The sequence below is a fragment of the Mauremys mutica genome, chromosome 23 (genome assembly GCF_020497125.1).
Source record: "Mauremys mutica isolate MM-2020 ecotype Southern chromosome 23, ASM2049712v1, whole genome shotgun sequence".
NCBI lineage: Eukaryota > Metazoa > Chordata > Testudines > Geoemydidae > Mauremys > Mauremys mutica.
The window spans coordinates 20,009,747-20,035,161 of NC_059094.1; the positions used below are offsets into that span (position 1 = coordinate 20,009,747).

The following is a 25,415-nucleotide window of genomic DNA, read 5'->3' on the forward strand; positions in this document are numbered from 1 at the left end:
TGGTTTATGTTAAATTTAATAAAAGCCCCAGTTATTGCTTAGGTTTAAATTTCTTGTGTTTTGATCTCTGTCCCTCTGAGTCACTTTTTTTCTTGTTCCTGTTCTTATTTTTCACATTGTGAGTTTCGTAGTATCGGACCCCAACTTTCTTGGTGTGCTGCTGCCTCTCAGCTCTTCTCCTCTGCAAAGAGATGCAGTCACACATAGTAAAACCAACACATTCGGCAGAGCTTATTTTGTTTGGCTTTTATCACATTCTTCTTTGAAATTAAATGATCAGAAATAAATTCTTCACCATGAGCTTTAAATGGCACGAATAAGCTTTCGCATTTAGATTTTTCTCGTACAGATCTCAAAGTGCATGACAGAGATGGGTAAATGATACCCCCATTACACAGCAGGGGAACAGAGGCTTGGAGAGCTAATGGGCTTGTGTAAGCTTGTGGCAGAGCCTGCACCAGATCACCTGGCTCCCAGTTTCATGCCCTATCAACTGAAGCAGGTTGCCTCTCATGGCAAGGCCCTGAAGGGAGATTTGCTACATCAGTCATGTCATATTGAAGTGACTGTGTTTGAGGCCCAGAATTGCATTCACGGGGTTGATTCATGTGTTACACCAGGATGATCCTTTCAGACTTTACTGCAGCACCCAGGAATCAACAGCACTAGACGTTTTAGTTGTGAAGGTGGGGGCTGACCACACAATGGAGCATCCATTGACTCTTGCTTCCTCGAGGCCTAATTCTGCCCCCCACTCCCAGCGCACCAACCCCCGTTCTGTCATCTGTCTGCTTTGTGTGTGAAACACACTGAACATCCAGAGGGGAATTCTCCCTTTCAACTCCCTCCCTCTCACAGATGTATGCAGACTCCTCATCCACACCCAGGAGGCCTGGTCACCTGTGAGCACATCACGACTGTTACTGTTGGCCAGAGGGAAGGCCATGTAGATTGACCGTTCTGCCAGTGCCAAGCAGAGGCACTGTGCATCACCCACCATCTCCCAAGACCATCCCCAAAGCTTTGACATGCAAGAAGCTGAGGTATCTGAAAGGAGCCAAAGCTTCCACTCCCTGCCCTCTGCAGCTGGGATTATAGGCGGTAACACTTACTTCTTTGGATGTAAGCTTCTTGCAAGGCTTTTCACCCTGAAGGGCATCCTCCTCCTCGTCCTCTTGTGCTTTCCTTTTCTTTCCCTTTTTGGTGCACCCTAAGAGCAGTATTTTAAACAGTCAGACACCTTCCAGCACTGATCTGTTTGCATAGGTCGAGGCAGCTGGCTCCATGCCAATCCTGCGTTTCAGCACATGGAACAATGCTAGAGTTGCACCAGCCACATTTGTAATATATGTGGCCTGTTCTGTCAGAGAACTATTTGACATTTGATATAAAAGCTGCTATTAAGGGCAGATTTTCGAAGTGCATAAACCACTGCACACGCATTGTGTCAGAGTCAAATCCCCATCTGCTGATTTCAAACCTTGACTCCCAAATCGAGCCCTCTCAGTGGTGCCTGCAAGGGAAACAGGATCTTGGAAGCCATCAGATCAAACCTCACCACGTTTCCCTGGGAAGGGAAACTACTGAGCCAGGACTATTGCCAAGTACAGGGTGTGCCATGTGAGCTGTCCATCACCCCCATCCACACCAGGACGCTTACACCACCACTTGGCCCTCACTGGCACAGCCAGAGGGCACAGAACACTTCACAATCAGGTGAGAGCTCGGAAACAAGAACAACCTGCAGCTCTGCAGGGAGCCCTCAAGTCAGATTAGCTCATCAGCAAGTTTTAAATAGTTTTAGGGAAAGAAGAAACTGGCCCCAGAGACTAGCAGTAAATGCCTCCATTTCTCAGGGTTTCTGCGCTAAGACCTGGGGCGTACTTAGACCTTTTCATGTTACCTCTGGCCTCTGGTTCTTTGGTTTCTTCAGACTTCTGCTCAGATGTTGTGAATACCTTTTCACTGAGCCCTCTGGGGATTCTACAACAGATAAAGCAGAGAGACATTCTCAAGGGATTGTGCCCGAAACAGCACCATGATACCACCTTTTCTATAGGCCTGTCCTGCATATAAACAAACAGTGCCCACGGTGCTCAGCAAAAAGCCACTTCTAAAACCAGAGTCTTATTAACAATTCAAATAAGTCTGCAAGATACCCAAAACTTGTATAAGGTCATATGGCTTTGCTGGGAGTTCTCCTCTGGCTAAGACCTAGAAAGTCCATTATTGCCAGATGGTCTATCTTACCCAAACTCCTCTGCATGCATGAAAATCGAAGACAGTAGCATGAGAGAGCAGCAAAAATGATTAAAGGTCTAGAAAACATGATCTACGAGGAAATACTGAAAATATCAGGTTTGTTCAGTCTGGAGAAGACTAAGGGGGACATAGCAGTTTTCAAGTAGTAAAATGTTGTTATAAAGAGGAGGGTGATAAATTGTTCTCCTTAACCACTGAGGACAGGACAACAAATAACAGGCTTAAATAGCAAGGGAATTTTAAGTTAGACTTTAGGAAAACCTTACTGTTAGGTAGTTAAGCACAAGAACAAATTACCTAGGGAGGTTGTGGAATCCCTGTCAGGTTTTTAACAAGTTAGACAAACACCTGTCAAGGATGGTCTAGATAAGCCTTAATCCTGCCCCAGTGCAGGGGACTGGACTAGATGACCTACTGAGGTCCCTTCCAGTCCTACGTTTCTATGATACCATGAAGATTAGCAGCTTCAGGAACTCTGTTAACTCCCCCATAGATCCTAGTAGCCGAAACACCAGCAAAGCCATAAGCTTCAGCCACGTTCAGGAAATAGATGCTCAAATAATCTTGTCTCCATGGCCGGTCACCTTGTGCAGTGCAAGGAGAGTGAAAAAGTCATCCATAATACCAGGGAGGGCATGGTATGGACCAGAGGTGGTTTCTACTGCCCCAGGAAATACTAGTTAATCCCAATTCAAGGCATTTTCTGGTTTAAAATCTGTTTTGTTACTGCACACTGCATTACACTTAGTTTTAGTTACACACTGAAATGGTGGTTACATAAGGCAGCAGATTCAGAGATTTATTTAGGGTTTACAAATAAAGAGTAAAACTGAAGTGGGTGTAATACTAATAGATGTTATGTAATACTAAACATCAGAATGTCTGTGCCGTTTGGGTCAGTATTTTCCTCAAGGAAAATGTCACAATTTATTTCAGTTTTAAATATTATATGCATTGCAAAACTATTATCAAATTGCTAAATATTTTTCAGTAATTTTCATGAGTATATTTTAAATAATAATTCTATTTTTTTTTAAACCAGTTTCACGGGTTTAACTGAGCTGAAACCAGTATTTAGCTGAGCTCTGTCTTAAACCAGTTTTTCTGGAAAACTGCCAACCATGCCTGGTCCCCATCCCCTTTATCTGCACAAAGTTGGTGGGAGATCTCCAACTACCCATGCAAACCCAGTTATGCCCAAACTGGGCCAGCAGTATCTGCCAGACAGGTCTCAGGGATGCAGACATGTCCACAACCGCTGGCCTCACTACATCAAAGATCAAGCATGATCTCAGTGTAACTGGTTCTAGCATAGCTATCTGCTAGAGTTCAGTGATTCTAAGGGCCTTTGACTAAGGACACCAAAATGAGGCAAACTATGGCTTTTCCACTGGCTCATTTCCCTCCCAAGAGCTGAAGAAGTGAGCATGGAGCAAAGTAAATGCTTTGAAAGAAGACACATCAGCCCAGGCTGGCAAAAACAGAATACTAACTCACTCATGACAGCTAAAGGAGCTGTTTTTCCATAAATGTCAGCGCATTAGATGTTTTTAAGATGATAAACAGGCCTCATTCAAAGTTCAGCTAAGTAAATGTTTGGTTTTGAGAGAAGATTATTCAATTAAGGTGGATATATTGGCCCAGAATAGAAATCTTAACATACAGGAAAGCAGCTGAATGAAATGTGACTCAGTGAACCCAATAATAGACTGAATTCAGCCCGATCTTTTCTCCTGTGCAATTCTTTACTCTCAAAACTGAACAGAATCAAATACCTTATTGCTGAGAATCTCTTGGCTTTGGCTTTGTCCAGGAATTTTTTGTATTTTGCAATCTTTTCCTCCAAAATCTTAATAACTGCCTTGGAGCCCTCCCTGGCAGCTTCTCCATGGGAGTTGAAGTCAGCCTCAGCTAAATTTTGCTGCTGTGCTTCCTCTTCCTCCTCCTCCTCCTCCTCTCCTCCAGAAGGATCACTGTCCATCTTGTCAATATCTGACATATCTACAGGAACCAGGTCTTCTTCCAAGAAATGAGTTGCCACATTAATCTTCCCAAAGTTCTGCCGGACGTGAGACATGAGCTGCTTCATTTCTGCGTTTGCTTTGTTCTCCCCTTCCTCTACCAACTCCGTGTTCGAAGCTACAGCCTCTGAGCTCTGCTCATCACTGTCAGCTTGGCTTGGCATTGCAGCTACTTCTAAAGAAGATGAGGGCTATAAACAAGAGAAGGAAAGGTGAGACTTGCACCCCAGGCATTTCACCTACAGGCAAGATCTTAAACAGCCATTACCCCATTACATTCAAGGCACTTTGACCACCAACGATCTGTACCAAATCAGCCGTGTGACCTTTGTACAGCCATAGTCTCAGGTATGGTAGGAATAAATTGTGATGGTAAATTGCCTCAGAAACAATTAATATCTTCAAATAATTTGCCTTCAGTTACTGCATCCTACAGAATGGATCCTCTATCCCTTATGTATCACAGCAATTCACATTCACTTACATTTCTCAAAAAATAATTCCAGAAACTCCATCAAGGGTCACAGAGCTATCAACTGGGACTGGCCATAATGCAATCCCTTAAAAAACAATTAGTGGTAAAAATATCCAGAGTTGCTACTGAGTGGCAAAAGCTGGAAACAATCCAAGAGTCACTGCAATTCAGGAACTACCGAATAAGTAATTCATGTGCTACACGTCAGAGAAGAGCTTCAAAGCACCATTTGAAACAAAGTGAACTTTCAAAGTTAAGTGGGTTTCCCAGGAAACCTCTAAGGGGAGGCGTATGCACACGTAACCCCTTTGGTTAGGCAAGAAATCAGCCATTTGGAGCTTTGCCCCCAAAAGGAGCCCATTGTCTGTGAATTACTTATTCACAGCTCTAAGTCTTAAACTGTATAGAGGTGTGTCTCACAAACCCATGGGGATGCTTGTTCTAAGCTAACACCTGTTACAAACGTGTGACCCCAGAAAACCCCGTGTGGGCTTTGAAAGACCCATCACCTGCCTTGCTGGAGTTGGCGTGATCTCTGGTAAGCGTAGTAGCATGCATGTAGGTTCTTTTATCGTTTTTTGTGTGTTTTCTCTGTAGTTTGTGTTTTCTCTTTTATCTTAAGAACAAATGTGCTTGCTTAGAAAGAGTGGTGTGGTAACTTAACTGTGGGCAATTATGCTGTTTATAGCCTCTGAGGAGAAAAGCAGAGCAGGCCTGCTTAGGCGTGGGGAATTGACTGTGTAGGTAGGGAACGGTACAGCCTGGAAATACCCTGGTCAGAAGGGAGAGATGCAGGTCTCCAGCTAAGAGAGGTGATGGCCAGGGCCTAAGGGTGGATGCTCTTGGTGGACCGAAGAGAGGGGCCACTATCCTGAATGGTTACACTTACTGCAAAACAAACTCTAATCCTATGCACAACTTTCCAATCATCTCTTTGAAAAAGAGAACTTATTTGCCACCCAAATTTAACACCAGTTAATACTGTGAAAGTTGCTGAAATGTCTGCACGTTAACCAATACAAACAAGCTTAAACAACCAGTCAGGACATTGCTACATTCCTGCTGTGTGTTCTCTCTGTTTAATGAATTCAAATGAGCATTACCTGAAACAGAGGGAAAGCTATCCTCAGCTATGCTAGTGAAGCTGCTAAGAAATGGTGTGCAGAAGGGAAATAGGTTACCATGTCTGCAGGAATGGAAGTAAATGTTCTCACCTGAGGGCCTGGCTCTGCATTCGGTGGTTTAACGAAGAATGGTATACGGCCCCTCTGCCAGTCGTTGAGGACCATTTTGCTCACAGTCTGCATGTCAGGTTCTCCACCCTGGAATAGACAGTAATGATCTGTGTCTGAACTCACAAGGGCAAATGTACTCCTGTCACCTCACCTCAAAGGAGCTTGGAGAGTTGAATTCCCCATGTATAATGTGGGACTTTACTCTAACACTCCCCACTCACCCAAGGTTACACAGAGCTGTGAAAATGCAGACAGTGTTTTAATCTGGCTCACCTTCAACAGTTTTCCAGTCCGGAAGGCTAGCTTCTCAAGGAAATCCTCTGCATTTTTCCAGGTATCAATTTTGTACGTCTTGCTGATGTACTCTGGCTTCGCTCTTTCGAGCACTGCACTGATATGGTCCTCAGGGCTCTTTATTTTTTCAACTTGAACCTAAAAACAAGGGGAAAACAGAGCGCCCAGCCCCTGTGAGCATCACTCTGGGTCAGACAAAAGTCAAAGGCTCAGATGCTCTGGGCAAGCACAGCTGCAAACTGATTTCAGCCTCAACAATTCCTCTCTAACGTCCTCCTTCCAACCACAACGGAAACTCTTCTAGCTTGATTTTAAAGGGAAAGGCAGCACTTTGTTATGCTCTAATACTGCAGAAATTCTACAGAGTCCCAAGCAATGCAGAGAGTCTAATGAAGGGTCAAACATCACCCTCCTCACCCGCCCCAAGACACCCTGGTTCACTTTAAATGTGTAAAACTTCCCTTTACTCTGTACGTTAACTAAGAGATCATATGTGTGCACACTGCTTCGGCTCCTGGAACTCTACGCCATCCTACGGTCGGACCAAACAGCATGATTACTGCCCTCAGCCTCATCCCCATTCTGAAGTTTGTCATACGTACAGATCACAAGTTGTCCCTGGGGTGAGGAAGTCAGTATTAGAATCTCTTCAAACCAACTGCATCAACAGTAGAAAAACGGGCCTTTCCAGCATTCTCCGCAGATACTCACCACTCCCTTCAGCACAATGTCAGTTTCTGTATCCTCCGATGGATAAACTACACCTGGGCAGTCAATGAGGAAGATCCGCCGCATCAAGGTGATGTACTGCCAGACCTGCAAGAGACCAACAGTCCTCCTGCTTTACCCTTCTTTACAAGCAGCCTTGGATTCTGCATTTTAAAGGTATGAAGCTACCCTTAAAACGGGCACTGCAAGTTATGAACCTGAGGGACTGAGAGACCCAGAGCTAAGGACAGTGACCAGCCACTGTCCAGCCCCAGGAAGCTGAGCACTATGTGGGATTCAGAGGCTAGATCCCATCACAAGACTGGTGTCCATCCAGACAGCAGGACTGGACCAGGTGGTGACACTATGTCTATGTATTTTTGCATAAATTCAAGTCCATGGTTTGCCCCAGGGATTACGTTTATATTCTGTATCTAGGAACTCTTACCTGTCCAAAGGCCAAGGTTCTTTCATGGCCTACCTACCTTTGTTTCACCGGCAATGGGAGCCACGTTGCAGACCTTCTTGGATCGTAACGTATTAATCACTGAGCTCTTGCCAACGTTTGGATAGCCAATGAAGCCCACGCTGATCTGTTTCTTGTCTGTGTGCAACTGTTAAGAAATTACACACGTTTATGAATGCCTTGTAGAGAAGGGCACAGTTGCTATTAAAATTCCAAAATGTGAATTCTCAGCAATTCCTCTCCTCTTAGAGAAATGGAGTGCAAATACAGTCCCAACGCAAACCTGATCACAAGGAACAGGGTCTCCCTAATACAGGGATCTCAAACTCAAATCACCACAAGGGCCACATGAGGACTAGTACATTGGCCCAAGGGCTGCATCACTGACACCCTTTCATACAACGATACAGAAGTATAGTCAAAAATGAAAAAAAGGAAGAGTAATACAGTATGCTATTAAAAGTCAACGTATTACTTTTTTAAAACTGTAATGCGAAAAGTCAGTGCTAATTTTGACATTTCATTTTTGGCCACTTAGCTGGCAGCGTTTTGCATCAACCAGAGCATTGATATTAGGTTTGATATCCTGAGACCAAACCAATCTCAGTATTGCTTGCAAATTGTACCACATTCCATACAGAGAACGACACTAAGAGAATGTTACGACTGCACAGTTAAGCACACGTGTCAAAATCAGGGTTGCACACACAACTTTTTCTCTGCCCCTTTGAGACTATATGTTATCACGTAATCTTTTAATTACAGGGTCACATACTGTTTCTCATATAATATATACTCTTTCTACACCCTTAAATTGTATAGCACCTTACAGGGATTTTTCTACTGACTTTTATTGCTTTGTCACAGTAGCCCAATATACGCTTACTAGCAAAGGACTTGCCACTTAGCCACTCAAGTTTATGGTAAGCATGAGTGAGGGTGGGCAAGTGTGTGTTGTGATGGGAAGCTGTGTTGATTTGTGCCTGCAAAGCCCCCATTCCACCCCTTCCATGAGGCTCCGCCCCTGCCCTGCCTCATCTCACCCCTTCCCTTCCCCCATTCCAACTCCTTCCCCACAGTCCCCGCCCCAACTCCTTAACCAAATCCCTGCCCTGGCCCCGCCTCTTCCCCGCTGCCTCCTCTGAGCGCGCCACGTCCCCACTCCCCCCCCCGGAAAGTCCTAAGCACTGCCAAAGAGCTGTCTGGTGGCGGGACGTGCTGGGAGGTAGGTGGAGGAGCGGGCACGCGGCGTGCTCGGGGGCGGTGTGGGGTGAGGGGAGCTTGGCGGGCCGCAGGAAATAACTCCGTGGGCCACATCGCGTGTTTGAGACCCCTGGTCTAATAAGCGAAATTTATCACAGCTAACAGGCCTTCAAAGAGCTGATTTCAAGAGCTGAAGGAAATATTCCATAACCCTTGTTTGAAGAGCCAGAAATGAGTCACTTGTGTTTTCAGCTGCTATGAAATTACTCATCGATGTCTTAAGTTAAAAAGCACTTGGGTTGAGAAACATAAATATAAATCGGAATCTGTCGACAAGATAAAGACACAGATGTGGGACTTGAGAGGAAATCAGTCCTCTACAAAGGAAACTATTCTGTTGACTTGTCTCTCTCAAGAAGATGAATACTTCAAAGAGGCATCATCTTCATGGGACAGTACCAGTTTGCAGGGCATAAATGAGCCGCACAAGTACATTCTTCCCCTCTACATGCTCACGTGTTCCTAAGTCGTGTTAATGGGAGTTTCCTGGGTGCCTAGAGACAACACCCCCCGGCCAGTATGTATCTGGGTCAGACAATGCTGGTCAGACTGGGTTTTGAGCCTGCCTGGGTTGTGTTGCACATTTCTCAATAACTCGCAACAAACAGGGAACATGTTCCAATCACTCCCCAAAGAAGGGCTCTTCGCAGGTGGAGTCAGCCACTGATACGCACAGCCCAGTGTCTAGGCTGCTGCAGAAAGACATTTTCCACCTTGAAGCCCAGCAACTAAGAAAAACAAACAAACTAAAAACCTGTTATGTACCTTTCCGAACTGCCGTAACAGCTGTATGAAGGCTCCTTTGCCAAAGGGATTTGTGAGACTGGCGTGGAAAGCAAGTGTCGGATAATCCTGGGAGAGGACTGCAACCCAGCGTTTCTAGAGAGAAAGCACACTGCTGAGCGAGGAGGCTCATGCTACGGATCCAGAAAAACAAGTGCAGCGACTCAGCCTGATCACAGGACTGGGTTTCAAACAACTATCTATCTAAGGAAACTGAAAATTCAAAGATCTTTGAATTGTTTCTCAAACCCTACAATACTCCAAAAACGTTTCATTGCTAGCTAAACCCAATTAGCTGAACAATATAAAACAGGCTAGCTCTTAAGAGGACTAGCACTTAGCATACTCGCGAGAAAAAAAACTGAACTGTTACAACCAGCCAGAGGAAGTAGAGAGTTTGTGGCTGGTGACTGTTGATCAGCTAAGCAAAACTTGGGTGCATTTGCAGTGTAACTGCTACTCTGATGGCAGGAAATCCTAGAGGAGCTCCCACTTACCAGTTACATTGTACCCTGTAGCATGAGGACTGATACTAGCACCAGAGCATAGGCTACAAAAACCCAAGGCACTGCAGGAAGGACAGTACTTACGGTGGCCCAAGTAGGGACAAGGTCACATTTGTTCAGGACGAAAATGAGATGTTTCCACGGTTTCTCCTTTTTGAGGTAAGATTCGACATGTGGTGAACGAGTCCCGACGGGATCTCTAGCATCAAGAACTTGCACAATAACATCAGACGAATCAATCACCTGAAAAATCCATGGAGAGAGAGGAGTTTGGACCTTCAGGCTGAAAGCTAATGCAGCACTTTTAAGGGCAAATGGGCAAGCTAAAAACACTTCTATTTTCCCCCGCTCCATGTGCAACTCGCACTGTCCCTTCGGTTAGTCAAACAGACTAACATCCAAGGTGTTTACTTTTCCCACTGAGGCCGTGGCAGACAGTGAAGTTACTCGTGTATATAGACTGTCACTGGCTTCCTGTGTGCAAGGATGATGCTGTGACAGTTTGGGTGCAAACACTCCAGGGAAAGGCTCTAATTAATCACCTTAATAGACAGAATTAAAATGACTCTGCATAAACCAGTAAAGAGTCACTTTGATTTTGTAAAACTCTACACCTAAATGTGGAGCCTAGGCCACCTGATCATGTTCCTTTACTGGCACTGTTTCCAGCGATCAATCAAGTTGAAGAGCAACCGTTTCATAGCAAAAACAATGAGGAGTCCTTATGGCACCTTAGAGACTAACAAATTTATTTGGGCATAAGCTTTTATGGGCTAGAACCCACTTCATCAGATGCATGAAGCAAAAAATACAGGATCAGGTATAAATATATGAAAGGATGGGGGTTGCTTTACCAAGTGTGAGGTCAGTCTAACGAGATACATCAATTAACAGCAAGATACCAAGGGAGGAAAAATAACTTTTGAAGTGGTAAGAGAGTGGCCCATTACAGACAGTTGACAAAACGGTGTGAGTAACTGTAGGGAGGCACTAGTAAAACCTTGAATGGAGTACACACACACTTCCAGCAGGCAAATTCCAAAATCACAACCACCATTTTATAGGTGATCATGATGCAAACAATGTTTCTTGAATCAGTATTAACATGCAAGAAACAAGGGGGAAATGTGCAGTCAGGTCAGCTAACCACCTGCAACAGGGAGCAGTCATTATATGGCTTGATTCAGGGCCAAGTGAATTTGTTTCATATCTATTTCTTGCATTTTTGGCACCCATTTAATTGAAATCTGTTCAGGTTGCCTTATCGTTCTCAGCACTTTTACAAGGTCTCTAAGTGGAGAGGTGGCTGTACAGGTTATAAGCTGCATTCAGAAACTCGGAGCAAGAAGCAGACGAGCAACGTCTTAGTCACGTTAGTCTAGCAGTAACTAAGAGGATGCACATCTGGTCCTGTTACCGCTCTAACCGTGGCTCATTCCCATTCCTCTAGCAGTCGATGCAACTCAGAGGGAGCTGAAGGTCAGAGCCTTCCAGAAGAAACCCTGCCAAAATACCGGAATCTGATGTTTTAGCCTAAACAACCTTGACATCACTATAGATAAACCATTCAGATGAAGACCCAGGGAAGGTTTGTGCCTTACCCCTGACAGTCACCCACTAGGTTGTATGCTTATGAGATCTCCATCCCCTTAAGGTAGGGGTTTAAGGTCAGTCTGAGTGAAGACTGTGGGAATCTCTATCCTTTTACACCTTTCTTCTCCCATGTTCTAGTTGCTGTTGCATGGTGGTACCAGACCTCGTGGTTAAGAAAGGTCAAGTTTCAAATTAGACTCTTTAACAGGCTGACGAGAGAGCAGGCAGGCAAGCAACATACCTGCCACCCTTCCTTATAAGGGAAACCATCACTTATTTTATGGTTGCAGTGAGCTTTAACCATGGGAATGCTGGGGGATGTGGATCAACGTTCATGTCACGCTCCCCATCAGTGTCCGGGCTGGGGAAGTTAATGATCCAACCTGCGGACCAAGTTTGGTGATAAATTCTAGTCACGTGCCACCTGAGGCATGTTGTATATGCGCTAAGAAGAAGGAGGGAATGCCACTACGCCCAAACTTGGTTTTTACAGTCCAGCTCCATCAACAAAGGGTCTTCACAGAGCCATCCCAATCACTGTTCTATGGAGTTACTAGTTTGTGCAGGCTTGTGCGCTGTTGCATTTGGCTGAGTGATCACCAATTTAAAATCACCTCCCATAAGCAAGTTGTGGGAATTCAAATGTATGAATCTGTCTCAACCTCTGCATGATTACACTTACTTTGTAAAGCTCGCCCCAGATTCTTTTGGACTGTCCCTTCTTGTAGATCTCCTCTCGTGCTTCATCCCTAAGAAGTGGATTATCAAACACATGTCAGCACCTAAAAGACCTGGAAGATGCATTCTCTGACACCATCTGCACACACAGGAGATGAGGCCAAAGTGACAAATACTTGGGTTTTACACAGTCCTGATCAGCCTAGGAATATGCAGAAGGAATACCAATAAAGCAGTTCCAAACAGATATACCTTTTCATGTGCCTGTATTTGTGCACCTACTGGGCTCCTGTTACTCTCAAGACACTCTTGGTAGATATTCAGAGATGTCATGCATCATGAATTACACTTGAAGATAAATTAAATTAATGGAGATATCCTCTCTCTTAGAACTGGAAGGGACCTTGAAAAGTCATTGAGTCCAGCCCCCTGCCTTCACTAGCAGGACCAAGTACTGATTTTTGCCCCAGATCCTTAAGTGGCCCCCTCAAGGATTGAACTCACACCCCTGGGTTTAGCAGGCCAATGCTCAAACCACTGAGCTATCCCTCCCTCATGCATATGGAAGCAGCCACTAGGTTAACTATGCAGGCACACAGACGGCAAGAGAAAAAATCCAAGTTAAATAGTCTAGCTCCCCTCAGCTTCTTATTTTCTCTAAGCCCCCTTACAATACGAGTAGCACAGTGGACATTTTCAAGGGTGAAACTAAAACATGCGTTGCTCTTAGGGAGTTTAAACACTGACCGTAACTAACTCCGCCCAGCTTTTTACCTCACTCCAGTATCTTCCATCACCAGGTCTCGGTCCTTGCCCTGGTCATAGGTCCCTGCGGAGGCCTCAGCGTTCTCCAGAAGAGACTGCACATCACTCGCAGAAAGATTTGGTCTTTTCCTTTGCGATTTGGGGCCAAAGGTCGTTTCAAAAGTTTCTGTGTCAAGAATGTGGACTTTGGAATTCTGAGGGGAGATAGGTTGGTAAAAAGTAATAAAAACATACTTTAACTTTGCCATGGCTCAAAACATACAACATACAAAGGCTGAGTTCAGGTCCAAAGAACTGTCACAAGAAGTGCTGTATGCACTATCTGGATGTCTTAAGTTTTTAACTCCCTTTGAGAAATACAAGAATAGTTGTTTAATAAAAAGGAAAGCAAACAAATTATGTTACACTTGCCAAAGAACTGTGTTTCATTTCTTTTATTATAAACTCAGTCAAATATAATTGAGACTACAATGATGAAAAATAAACTGTTATCTTTGATCGGTCCTTTGTTTTTCTAACAAGTGCACAAATCTCGCCAAATTCACAGATTTTGTCAAGAATAATCATGCTCAAATTCATAGTTTTTATTTTAGACCAGCTACAAATGCCAACATTTTCTTGGAAATGAATCTACTTCATGGATAAAAAGAATCACTTATTTTTTAATGTGCATTTTAGTTTCAGATATCATTTCACTTAATTTAGGTAAAAATTTTATTAGATGCACATGGAAAGTCTTCATATGAAAACATCTAGCAAGACTCCAAAATAATAGCTTAGATATGATAAGAGAAACTTGACCCTAACTAAAACTTGATGTGCCTGAAAGAAGGTTATATGCACAGGAATTTTTGACTCAGGATAAAAACACTAATTTGAGTTAGGATCTATCATGCAACAGGAGGCAAGCAGTGTGAGACCAGCATCCTCGAGAACTCATTGTCAGGCTGTCACTTGTGCCATCACAAGCACTGGAACCAGAGACTGCATGGGAACAAACTGCCACAGCCATCCTACCCTGGCACTTTAACACAAACTGCTTTAAGGCAAATTTCCTGCCAAAAGAGATTAAGTCCCAATGGATAATACAGACCACCTTATTGGTTACACACAGCTAATACACTTGCTTTATGTCATTCATATTAATTGTATACATCTTCCCAATCCCTGGGAAATATTCCAGTGCAGTAACCCACTCAAAGTACTGCTAGCTCCAGTCTGAGTTCACAGTACATCAACTACGAACCACAGAGGATATTCAAGGGCAAACAAGCAGCCTGATGAAAACCCAGAGTCAGGCCTTCTCACTCAGAACACTGAACCATACGCTCACCAGTCACCAGACCAAGAAGTCCAACGTTACAACCACCTTTGCCTGCTCATAAGCAGGATTCCAGAGCTACATTTAAACACGATCATTTTAGGGGTACTGAAAAACAATACAGGGTACTGATTTACTCTCTATAGCTGATTGAACATGAGGCAATAACTATGCCTTAATTTCTATTTTGTACTAAGAGGAAAGTTCTTTGAACTCGTTTGATTTGTGTGTCTGGTTAAAAGTCTTCTACTAATAGGAATGTTGCTAGTAACTACTCTGCAAGGCGTGGGAAATGTGTCCTACCAAATATCAGGCTAGTTCACTGTTTCGTGAATAGTAGAAATGTCACAGCACAGACAGCTCTGACAAACAGAAAGGAATAAGATTTCGGAGCCACAATGCACAGGTGGGAGTGCCCACTCAGGATGCGTTACTTACAGGTCCATGGCAAGTTTAACAATTAACTCTGTACAACCTCAATAAAATCCAAGCCTTTAGAGACCAAGATCAATTAAGACACAGATTATCCTAAAGTAGGTGGCTAAGGACTTGTTCCCATCCAAAGACCCTATTTACAGGTGAAGAACAAAGGAGTGCCAGAGAAGAGACCGTGACATCGAATGAGGGAACTGAGTCTGCCCCTAGAGGACACCCTACAGCTCTTCACCAAACTGAACAGATACAACACGACCTCCAGAAAATAAACCTAGGATAGTTCTGGGCAGGAGCCTTAGTTCCTAACGGGCCTTTCGCGTGAGGAAATGAGCGATACTCACATGAGGTCTAATTCGATCATGGAGAAGGGACATCGGCAGCTTGCTTTGCTTCATGACCACTTTGTACGGATCCTTCATAACAGTCTCCATTTCCTCTTGGAATTTCTGCAGAGACGACTGCTTGATCACACGGGTATTTCCTGGTATAGAAAAATAAACATTGCACCTTCACACATCCCCACACTGGGCATAGGGCACACACAACCAAGTGATGCACTAGAGCTCTGTCTGGAGCTGAAAATACCAGGGAGAAAAACAGATGTTTCACTGGATAGAGGCACAGTCAAATTTAACCCTTGACTTGCTCACTCCATTCTTTCCTTCCCACCACCTAGAGAGACCTTTAAAAAAAGCATCTCCTAGCAACAACACACCCAGTTGTTTATTGGGCAAATGCAAATGAATGGTACAAAGAGACAGATTATCATTCATATGCCTACAGCATACATCTTCCTCTGCAGCATCTGGTGCTGGCCACTATTGGAGACAGGACACTTGGCTAAATGGACCTCAAGTCTGATCCAGTCTAGCAGTTCCTACAACCCTTACAATCCTGCCCTGGTCACAAGCCCGCCATTACAGATTGGTTTCAACCATTGATTTAGAGCTGTTGAAGCTCTCCTGCTTAAAAGGGTGCTGCTGTGCAGTTGTGTTTCTGTACTAGTATTAGGGAGGCTCTAAATTAATGTGCAGAGAAGAGAAAAAGGGGCAAATTTTGCATCATGCCAATTGTAACAGTGTCTATTTGGGCAATCTTCTTAAACAATAAGACTCAACTGAAAACTCCCTGCTTCAGGGGACCTCCCTGATCAGAGTCTAAAATGTAAAGGAGATGGTATTCATGAGTTTCAAATATATTTTTATATTCTATATTCCAATTAAGTGTGTGTGTCCTTCAGCAATATATGGAGCCAGGACCACACAAGGATTCCCAGGGCTCTAAAGGCATCATTCGCATTATGTTGCCTCAGGACAGCAGGGAATCCCAATAGGCAGATGGAATGCTGCACTCTTACAGTGTATGCACAGTGGCCACACACACAAGAGGAGAGAACCTATGGGAAAATGGGACATCAGAACAAATCCAGTGCCACTGAGGTTGCTCTTGGCATGACAGTTTAGTGCAAGGACCAAGGCACAGATTTAGAAAGGAATTTAGGTACCTTTGAAATCCCACCAGGCAGCTATCTGCATCTTCAGGCACCTAAATACCTTTAAAAATCCTGCCCTAAGTATATAAATACTTACTATTGGCTTTTACTGTAGCTTTTCCATAAATATACATTAGAAGTCATAAAACATTAAAGGGACCAAAACCAAGATAGTGGCATGACGTGAACTTTCCTGCATCCCATTTCATCAGTATAGACAACTCAGGTTCTTAACCTTGGCAGGCAAATGCGGCAATGGACATCAGTCAAGGCTTTCCCTATGAGAAGCGAGAGCCTCTGTTCTTTCAGCAGTAAGGAATGTGCTTCCCTGATCAATGGGAAAAGCTAGTTTCTCTTTACACCATAACAGTGGCCAAGACGTGGAAAAGCAATCAGTGATGTTGGAGTCCCAATTTTATACACCTTCAAGGGGCCAGGTTTTCAGAAAAAGCTGGGAACCCACCCTCTGAAAACTAGGCAACTTTAAGGCATCTCAAGTTGCCGCCCCCCCCATCAATAATCACATTAGAAACGTTTGGCCAGTGGATCTTGTTTCCAGGGAACAGGGACATACTATGCACATCATCCCCTTAGAACATCTGAATGACCGTTATTTTAACCTCACTGAGTCACGAGGTAGAAACACTCACCAAACCATTTAATATTTGGTTCCACTCTTGCCACTGTGCCTGGTGCCACTGTGGACTGGTACTGCAGAGGCCTAATCACTTTACCACGATTGTTTCTAAGAGAGAAAAATGAGAGCTTGTGTAAGTACATGAGCAGCAGACACACACAGCAAGGGCCACAGTTCACTCTTTCCAAGACACTACAAAAACCATGTGGCTTGTCTGAATGAAAGGTCCTAAGCAAACAATCACTGTATACACAAGGGCACTTTTACCAGCAACAGTACTGTTTGGAAGGGCAGGATAACTTGTATAGCTGAGACAACAGGAGGATTTAGATCAACCAGCCTATCCTCGCCCACACTGGAATTTGGCCAAGATGCCAGGGTTATTCTTGCAAACATACCACAGGGCCCTGTGAGACCAGGATCTCAGTCTGCCATCCGAGTACTGACCAGGCCTAAACCGACTCAGTTTACTGAAGAAGGGATATGACCTCAGGCTTTAGGCAGTCAGTTTTACTGCACAAGGCATATTTGGATGGAGCCGTTACGTTTGGCAGTATGTGCCAGTGCCAATGGAACGAGCGCACACAGACATTTGCTCCTTCAGTGAACCTTTCCTCCCACTATCACTATAGGTGAACAACTGGAAACAATAACTGCTCATTGGCTCATAATCAGATTAGGAGACATCTGGGTCACCGAGGTTGGGGACAAGAATAGGAATCATCAATGATTCTTGCTTGGCATGGCAAGCTATACAAGTGCTGCCAACCCCCATAACACTGAGCGTAGGTTGGTGGTTTGGGAACCACCTAAAAGACCTGGAGGAGACTTATACCTGCTCCACTGGTGCAGGAGAGCGGTGGCCCTTCACGGCCCAGGTCTGCACCCAAAGGTTGACCCAAGGCTGCCACTGGGGAAGCTTTTATTCTGGACCCAAGAGCATGCGCAGAATGGGGCTGCTGGGATTCCCACTGCCCTGGGTGACCCACAGCTACAAGCCAGGGGAGGTGCTCAGCTGGCCACCAGGAGCCAAGAGGCAGCCCACTGTGGAGGGGCCACTCCAGCCCGTGCCCAGGCCTCGACAGCTGCCAGCCTCACCTGCGCTCCTTCTGCCGGTACATGTTCAGCCGCCGGATGGTCGCCCGGTCCCGCACATTGTGCCCCCCGGCGCCCAGCACCCGATCTAGGGAAACAAGGCAGAGTTATGAGGGAGGGGAGAAAATGGGGGGGGAGGGTTGAGGCACAGCGAGTGGGTGAAGGGAGAGAAGGTTGTCACGGGGGGGGTAGGGAAGGTGGGAGGGATGGTGGCGGCGCAGCATGGGGGGGCAGAGGGTCGGGGCCCAGGGGAGAGGGTCGCAGGGGGGTGATGCGCCCCAGGAGGCAGAGTCGGGGCCCCGGGGGGTTCACAGAGGGGTGCAGACCGGGAAGGTGGCAGGGGGGTCGTGGCGCAGCCCGGAGGGTTCGCAAGGGGGTGCACACCGGGAAGGTGGGAGCGGAGGGTCCCGGCGCGGCCCGGGGGGTAGAGGGTCGGGGTTGCGGGGGGTGCAGATGGGGAAAGTGGTGGGGGGGGTCGCGGCGCGGGGGGCCGAGGCCCGGGGGGTTACAGGGGGGTGCAGACGGGGAAGGTGGCGGGGAAGGGGCGCGGCGCACCACGGGGTGGGCGGAGGGTCGCGGCCCGGGGGGGTGCAGACGGGGAAGGTGGGGGGGGCGCGGCGCAGCACGGGGGTGGGCGCAGGGATCACACGGGGGGTGCAGACGGGGAAGGCAGGGGGGGCGCGGCCCGGGGGGGGGTTACAGGGGGGTGCAGACGGGGAAGGTGGGGGGGGGGGCGCGGCGCGGGGGTCGGTACCGGGGTTGGTGCTGGCGCGGGACGGGTTGATGCTGCTCCGGCCCTTGAAGCGGGGCTTCACCATCGTGAGGCCGGGGCTCTGCGGGTCGCGGCCCGAGGAGGAGACGGCGGGGGCAGCGCGGGATCTCGGGTCTCTCGCGGGCGGCCCCACGCGCTGTGCCAAACCCGGAAGCAGCTACAAGAGCATTTCCGGCGGCGACCGTGACGTATTTCCGCCGTGACGGTTACCTTGGCAACCCCGCCCGCCCGCCCCCGAACCCTGCGGCGTCCGTAGCTGGGCCCCGGGTTGGATCTGACATCGTGACATCACCAGGGCCATGGTGACACGGGGTCATGACATCACCACCTGCCCCGCTCACACTAGCCATGACATCACCAGGGCCATGGTGACACGGGGTCATGACATCACCACCTGCCCCGCTCACACTAGCCATGACATCACCAGGGCCATGGTGGCACGGGGTCGTGACATCACCATAGGCCAGAGTCACACTGGGCCATGACATCATGACCGTCCCGGGGCAGGTCTACACGGCGGCCCTGCGTGCCCGTGTGCGGCTTTGCTGAAGACGCTCTAGGACGGGAGCGCAGTGGCTAGCGCTGGCGACACGGCGGGTTACGGTCGGTGTAACTACGTCACGTAGGGGTGTGGACTTTTCACACCCCTGCGCGACAGAGTTATACCAAAGGAAGCATGTAGTGTAGACCTGGCCCCAGTCTCTTCTCAGATGGAAGCTGTTCTGTGCGCTCATTTGTATTGCCCTTCCCTGTACCCTTTCCCAGCCTAATAAAGCTTTTGTGAGATGGGGCAGGCAGAACTGCACACGGTTTCCACGGTGTGGACGTACAATGGATTTATATAGTAGCATTGCGGTATCTTCTGTTTTATTACCTATCCCTTTCCTAATAGTTCCAGACATTCTCTTAGCTTTTTTGACTGTAACTGCACACTGAGCGGATCTTTTCAGTGAATTATCCACGATGACTCCAAGATCTCCTTCTTGAGCGCTAACAGCTAATTTATATCCTCATAATTTTGTTGGGATTACGTTTTCCAATGTGCATTACTTTGCATTTATCAACATTGAATTTCATCTGCCATTTTCTTGTCCGGTAACTCAGTCAGACTCTTAAAATCCACAGCAGGCTTCTGTCCAGCCTAAATATGGCTTTGCTCTCAACATCTCTAAGTGCCTTTTACTCTGTTGTTTAGCCATGGTGGCATTGTATGGTCCTCTCACTGGTTTTTGTATTAGTTGTACTCTCCTCTCAATATCTACCTATCATCTCTTGTCTTATTCTTGGATTGTAAGGTCCTTGGGGCAGGAGCCCTGAGTTGACTTTGTTCTGTGTTTGTACAGGGCCTGGCACAGCGGATCCTGCTCCATGACTGGGCTCCTAGGTGCTAAAGTAATAATAATAATGAAATCATAATAAAATAATAATTAATTTATAATAACATTGAATTGCAAAAAGACAGAGAAGTTAAAAGAGTGTCCAGTGCTGGAGATTGGTAAAGACCAATCAAAAAAACAATTGCAAAAATCCATGGATGAGTTCATCCCTTCTTTGAACAGAGGCTAATTTCATTATGAGTGGAGCTGACATGAAATCCAGCCAAATCTTTTCATTTTTTCAAACGATATGGTGTATTGTTTCTCTTTCCTTTCAAACTCTCCTGAGCTTGCTGGGTTTATCACCTTCAGTTCCAAACAACTGAGCCATTTACTCTTGCTTATTCCAAAGTAGATGTCTACCAGAGCCATTAATCTTCTGATTATACTACATGGAATCAGACAGCCAATCAGATTACTAGATGGCTGATCCTTATTTACTGATCTCAAAACAAATCTTGCAGTCAGCATTTTCCTCCATATATTTTTATGAATAACCTGCTTTCTAAACAGACAAAGCAAAGGAACAAAACAATCCTCCAAGCCACTTGAAACACAGCATTTCCTGTACTGTAAAATGAGCACCGGCTCCTAATTTGTTACCCTGATTTTGCGCTTTCTTCCTTGGAGTAGCCATGTGATGTTCCGTATGTGAAATCACTTCAAAGGGAGATGGAGTCACTATATGATGGAATTTATTTGTGAAAATACTTGACTACACAAGATTTCTGTTGCAGAAAAGGATTGCTCCATTTTGGGACCATTACCATTCAACAGGGCCCTGGCCCCTATTCCACACTCAGTCCTTGCTTAGGCAAAAATGCCCATTGAAGGTTATGGAAATGGTGCTTGAGTAGTGACTTCAGGATAGGACTGTACACTGGTTTATAGTTCTCTGTGCAAAAGGAAAGGAAAGCCCATGAATCTACTCCCCCATAGGGTTGACAACTTTCTAATCACACAAACCCAAACACCCTTGCCCCCCATTTCCCACCCCTTCCCTGAGGCCACACCCCTGTCCTGACCCTTCTCCGAGACCCCACCCTGCTCACTCCATCCCCCCTCCCTCTGTCATTCGGTCTCCCCCACTTCACTCACTTTCACCAGGCTGGGGCAGGGGGTTGGGGTGTGGGAGGGGGTGTGGGCTCTGAGCTGGGGCGTGGGACCGAGGGGTTCAGAGTATTGGAGCGGGCTCTGGGATGGGACAGGTGGTTGGGGTGCAGGAGGGCGTGTGGGCTCTGGGAGGGGGTTTGGGTGCAGGAGGGGGCTCAGGGCGGGGTGCGGGAGAGGGTGAGAGGCGTTTACCTCGTGCGGCTCCCAGAAAGGACCAGCATGTCTGGCTCCCAGGCTCAGGGGCAGTCAGGCAGCTCTGCGTCTGCCCCTGCCTACAAGCACCGCCCCTGCAGCTCCCATTAGGTCCCAGCCAACTGGAGCTGTGGAGCTGGCGCTCAGGTCAGGAGCAGTACACAGAGATCCCCTGGCTGCCACTGTGCCTAGCCAAAATTGTCGGTTGCTTCTGGGAGCCGCGCAGAGTCAGAGCAGGTAGGGAGCCTGCCTTAGCCCCACTGCACCTTTGACCGGACTTTTAGCCACCTATTAAAATCTCCCAGATTGATTTCAGTAACCACCAGGAGATTGATGCCGATTCTGGTAGACTCCTGGCCAATCCGGGACATTTGGCAACCATATCCCTCACAGAAAGCCATTCAGGGAGTGACCTCCCCACAGCAGGGCTGGAGGCAATACTTTACCTACTGGATAGGCTAAGCAGGGCAGTCCTTCCCTGGCCTAAAAAGAGGGTGCCACGGTCATTCAAGAGGAATGGAGAGCTGTATTTGCAAGGACACTGGCAATGGAATTTAGTCTCAGAGTGAAATCTATCACATCCTGAAATGTCTCCACGCAGACTGTATGCTGGTTTATTATGGTAGCATTGGGCATAGAGGCACCAGTTTGTTGTTGTAGGGATGCCCATGGATGCACTGGGTTGGTATTGTAGGGTTGGTCATGGTGGCCCCACCTCATTATAGCAGTAATGCTCATGGGTTCACTGGCTTGTTCGTGTGGGGTTGTTGGCAATGATTTTTAGAAACAGAATTGATAAGGTTGAAGCATGTTTTAAGCAGTCATGTTAAGAATTGCATGGACATTGCAAACAAATGCAAGAAAACAAGTTGGGGTGAATTGTGTATCTAACATCCCTGTATATGTATATAGTCATGTCACTGCCAGATTTGAATAGACATTGGACAAGATCCTCACCTACTGCCTCAGAGAAACTACCCTTTCCAGGATCCAGCCCTAGCTGAGGGTCTGGCTCCTCATTTCCAAATACTTCTCGTTAGCACTGGAGTGGGAAATGTACTTTATTGGTTTTAGAATTTCTGCTAAGGCACTCTAAAAATGAGGCTGTTTGGTTTTTTTATGACTTGCAGCATTTTGCTTTTTGATCCTGTATAGTCCCTGTGGTCTGAGGTACTTTTAATTTTTGAAGTGCTCAGAAGTGATTTGTAAGATGATGTTAATAGCCTCTAATTTTCAGTCTGTTTTGGATAAGCCTAGAATTTCTGGTTTTCTCTTAGCGGAATTATCTGTGCCTTAAGCATTTACAAAACACACACTGATGTGGGAATTAAAAAAATTAATTCCAAATTGTGGATAATTGTTTAAGCTATCAGACTTAAGGCTTATGCAGAAGAGTCTTCCCAGGACTGGTGTGTTTTCTATTAGAGTTGATATCAATCTGTCAAATGATCCTTTTGATTTTCAAACTCTTAGACTAAATAGTTGAGTAATACTTGCCTTCCTTTCCCCCCCTCTTTCCCTCCCTTTTCCTTAGGAAAACACTCTTTTTATTGTTAACTAAAAATCTTGGAACTGCTTCCAGAAAATTAATGTTTCTTTCTTTGAAAGAGTAGAAAAAGTGAGTTTCATAAATGTAGCGTATGTGATGGAGAACTCCTGTTATAAATGCCTGCTGGATCCTGAGGGCATCTGGATTGGTTTGTTGGGGGAATTTCTGCCCTTCAAAGGAGTTGGCACACAGGCCACAAGGCTGATCTCCCCAGGCTTGAGAATGGGAAGTCCTGTCATTCAAATCCAGATGTACTGAGTGGGCTGCACACATTTATTCTTCCATTAAGCAGAAATACAGGGAGTTTATTGACATTAATGTGCGTTCCTTCTTTCGTCTTCAAAGTGCGACATCTTTAAACACCTTTAGACATTTTTAAATCACCAGGTCCAGATAACTTGCATCCAAGAATTTTAAAAATCTGGCTGAGGAGCACACTGGACCATTAACATTGATTTTTGATAAATCTTGGAGCATTGGGGAGGTTCCAGAAGATTGGAAGAAAGCTAATGTTGTGCCACTTTTTAAAAAGGGTAAACGGGAGACCTAGTTAATTATAGACCTCTCCCGGGCAACATAATGGAGCAGTTGATATGGGACTTGATTAATAAAGAATTAAAAGAGTTAATGTCATTAATGCAAATCAGCATGGGTTTTGGAAAATAGATCCTGTCAAGTCAATGTAATTTTTTTATGAGATTACACATTTGGTTGATAAAGGCAAAATTACTGATTTCATAAATGTAGACTTCTGTAAGGTGTTTGACTTGGTACGGCACAACATTTTGATTAAAAAATTAGAACGATGTAAAATTAACATGCACACATTAAATGGATTCTAAACTGGCTAACTGATAGGTCTCAAAGTAACTATAAATGGAGAATTGTCATCAAGCTGGTCTATTTCCAGTGGGGTCCTCCGCAGGGATCGGTGTTGACCCTACACTATTTAATATTTTTATCAATGATCTGGAAGAAATAATAAAATAATCACTAATAAAATTTGCAGATGACACAGAAATTAGGGGAGAGGTAAATAATGAAGAGGACAGGTCACTGATTCAGAGTGATCTGGACTGCTTGGTAAGCTGGGTGCAAGTGAACAGTATGCATTTTAATACAGCTAAATATAAATGCATACATTTAGGAACAAGAATATCAGTGTGATCGGGCACCTGCCCCACACTGGGCTCTAAGAGATTAATAGAACCCTAGGTAGGCTGCGTAGGAGGCAATCAGAGAAGGGCTGAAGGGAGGAGCCAATCAGGGTCAAGCATTCCCATATGAAAAGGGAGCTGCAGAGCAGAGGAGGAGAGTTCTCTGCTGGGAGTCCAGGGAGGAAGATCTGTGTCTCTGGAAAGCTGAGAGAATTGCCAGCACCCTGGATGGAGCGGTGCTGTTAGCAGGGACCGGGGGAGGGAGAGATAGCTCCTGGATGCCTGCTGGGGTTTGCAGGCTGAGGCCCTGAGGCAAGGGCAAAGAGGATTCTGGGGCCACGAGGAAGTGGCCAGACAATTTTCTGTAGTAGCCACTAAGGGAAGTGGCTGAACAGTGGACTGCTGGTCCCCTGGAAGGGGGGGAGCACAGTGGGTGGCACGACCGGAGATTAATGGTGACCAGATACTCAACACAATTAATATTAACAACATGGAGGAAGGAATGCAAGCCAAAATAGGGAAGGAACATGTTAAAGAATATTTAGATAAGTTGGATTCAAGTTGGCAGGGCCTGATGAAATTCATCCTAAGGTAGATAAGGAAGTAGCTGAAGCAATTTTGGAACCATTAGCAATTATCTTTGAGAACTCGTGGAGGACAGGCGAGATTTCAGAGGACTGGAGAAAGGCCTTGTTTTTAAAAAGGGGAACAAAGAGACCTGGGGAGTTATAAACCAATTAGCCTAACTTCGGTTCCTGGAAAGATACTGGAACAAATTATTAAACCATCAGTTTGTAAGCACCTAACGGACAACAGAACTGTAGGGAAGAGCCAGCATAGATATGTCAAGAACAAATCATGCCAAACCAACCTATTTTCCTTCTTTACTGGACTAATGGATGGAGAGAAGAAATAGACATGTAATTGTCCAACTGGAGTTGTCATTCTTTCTGGCAAGCATCGTCTGCAATAGATCACCTCCATCTTTCTTCAAGTTTTCAATGATCAAGGAGCAAATAAAGGAGAAAGTCTCTTTCTGGAACTCGACTCTATTCAGAGCACTTTTTCAGAGTGGTGTGGAGCTACTGTATTTGTTGTTAGTTTAATGCTGCTACGATAAAGGCAACACCAGCCCGGAGATTCAATTCACTGCACTGGTCCCCACAGAATACCAGGGCAGATTTACGTTTCAGTATTAGTCTTCAAGGTCCTCCAAGGCGGCACAAG

General features: G+C 45.8%; 1 protein-coding gene across 1 annotated transcript; it reads right to left on the minus strand.

The window, feature by feature from the left end:
* GNL2 (G protein nucleolar 2) lies at positions 1 to 18,992 on the minus strand. Its single transcript, XM_044998154.1, has 16 exons — positions 18,784 to 18,992; positions 18,033 to 18,117; positions 16,948 to 17,042; positions 15,147 to 15,286; positions 13,059 to 13,243; positions 12,289 to 12,355; positions 10,098 to 10,256; positions 9,490 to 9,603; positions 7,481 to 7,609; positions 6,999 to 7,103; positions 6,267 to 6,425; positions 5,973 to 6,080; positions 4,038 to 4,474; positions 1,904 to 1,983; positions 1,113 to 1,210; positions 1 to 181 (listed from the first exon to the last, which is right to left on the minus strand). Exons 1-16 carry the CDS (start codon positions 18,845 to 18,847, stop codon positions 32 to 34), a joined length of 2,175 nt encoding a protein of 724 aa, XP_044854089.1. The 5' UTR covers positions 18,848 to 18,992; the 3' UTR covers positions 1 to 31.
* Positions 18,993 to 25,415: the final 6,423 nt, after the last annotated feature.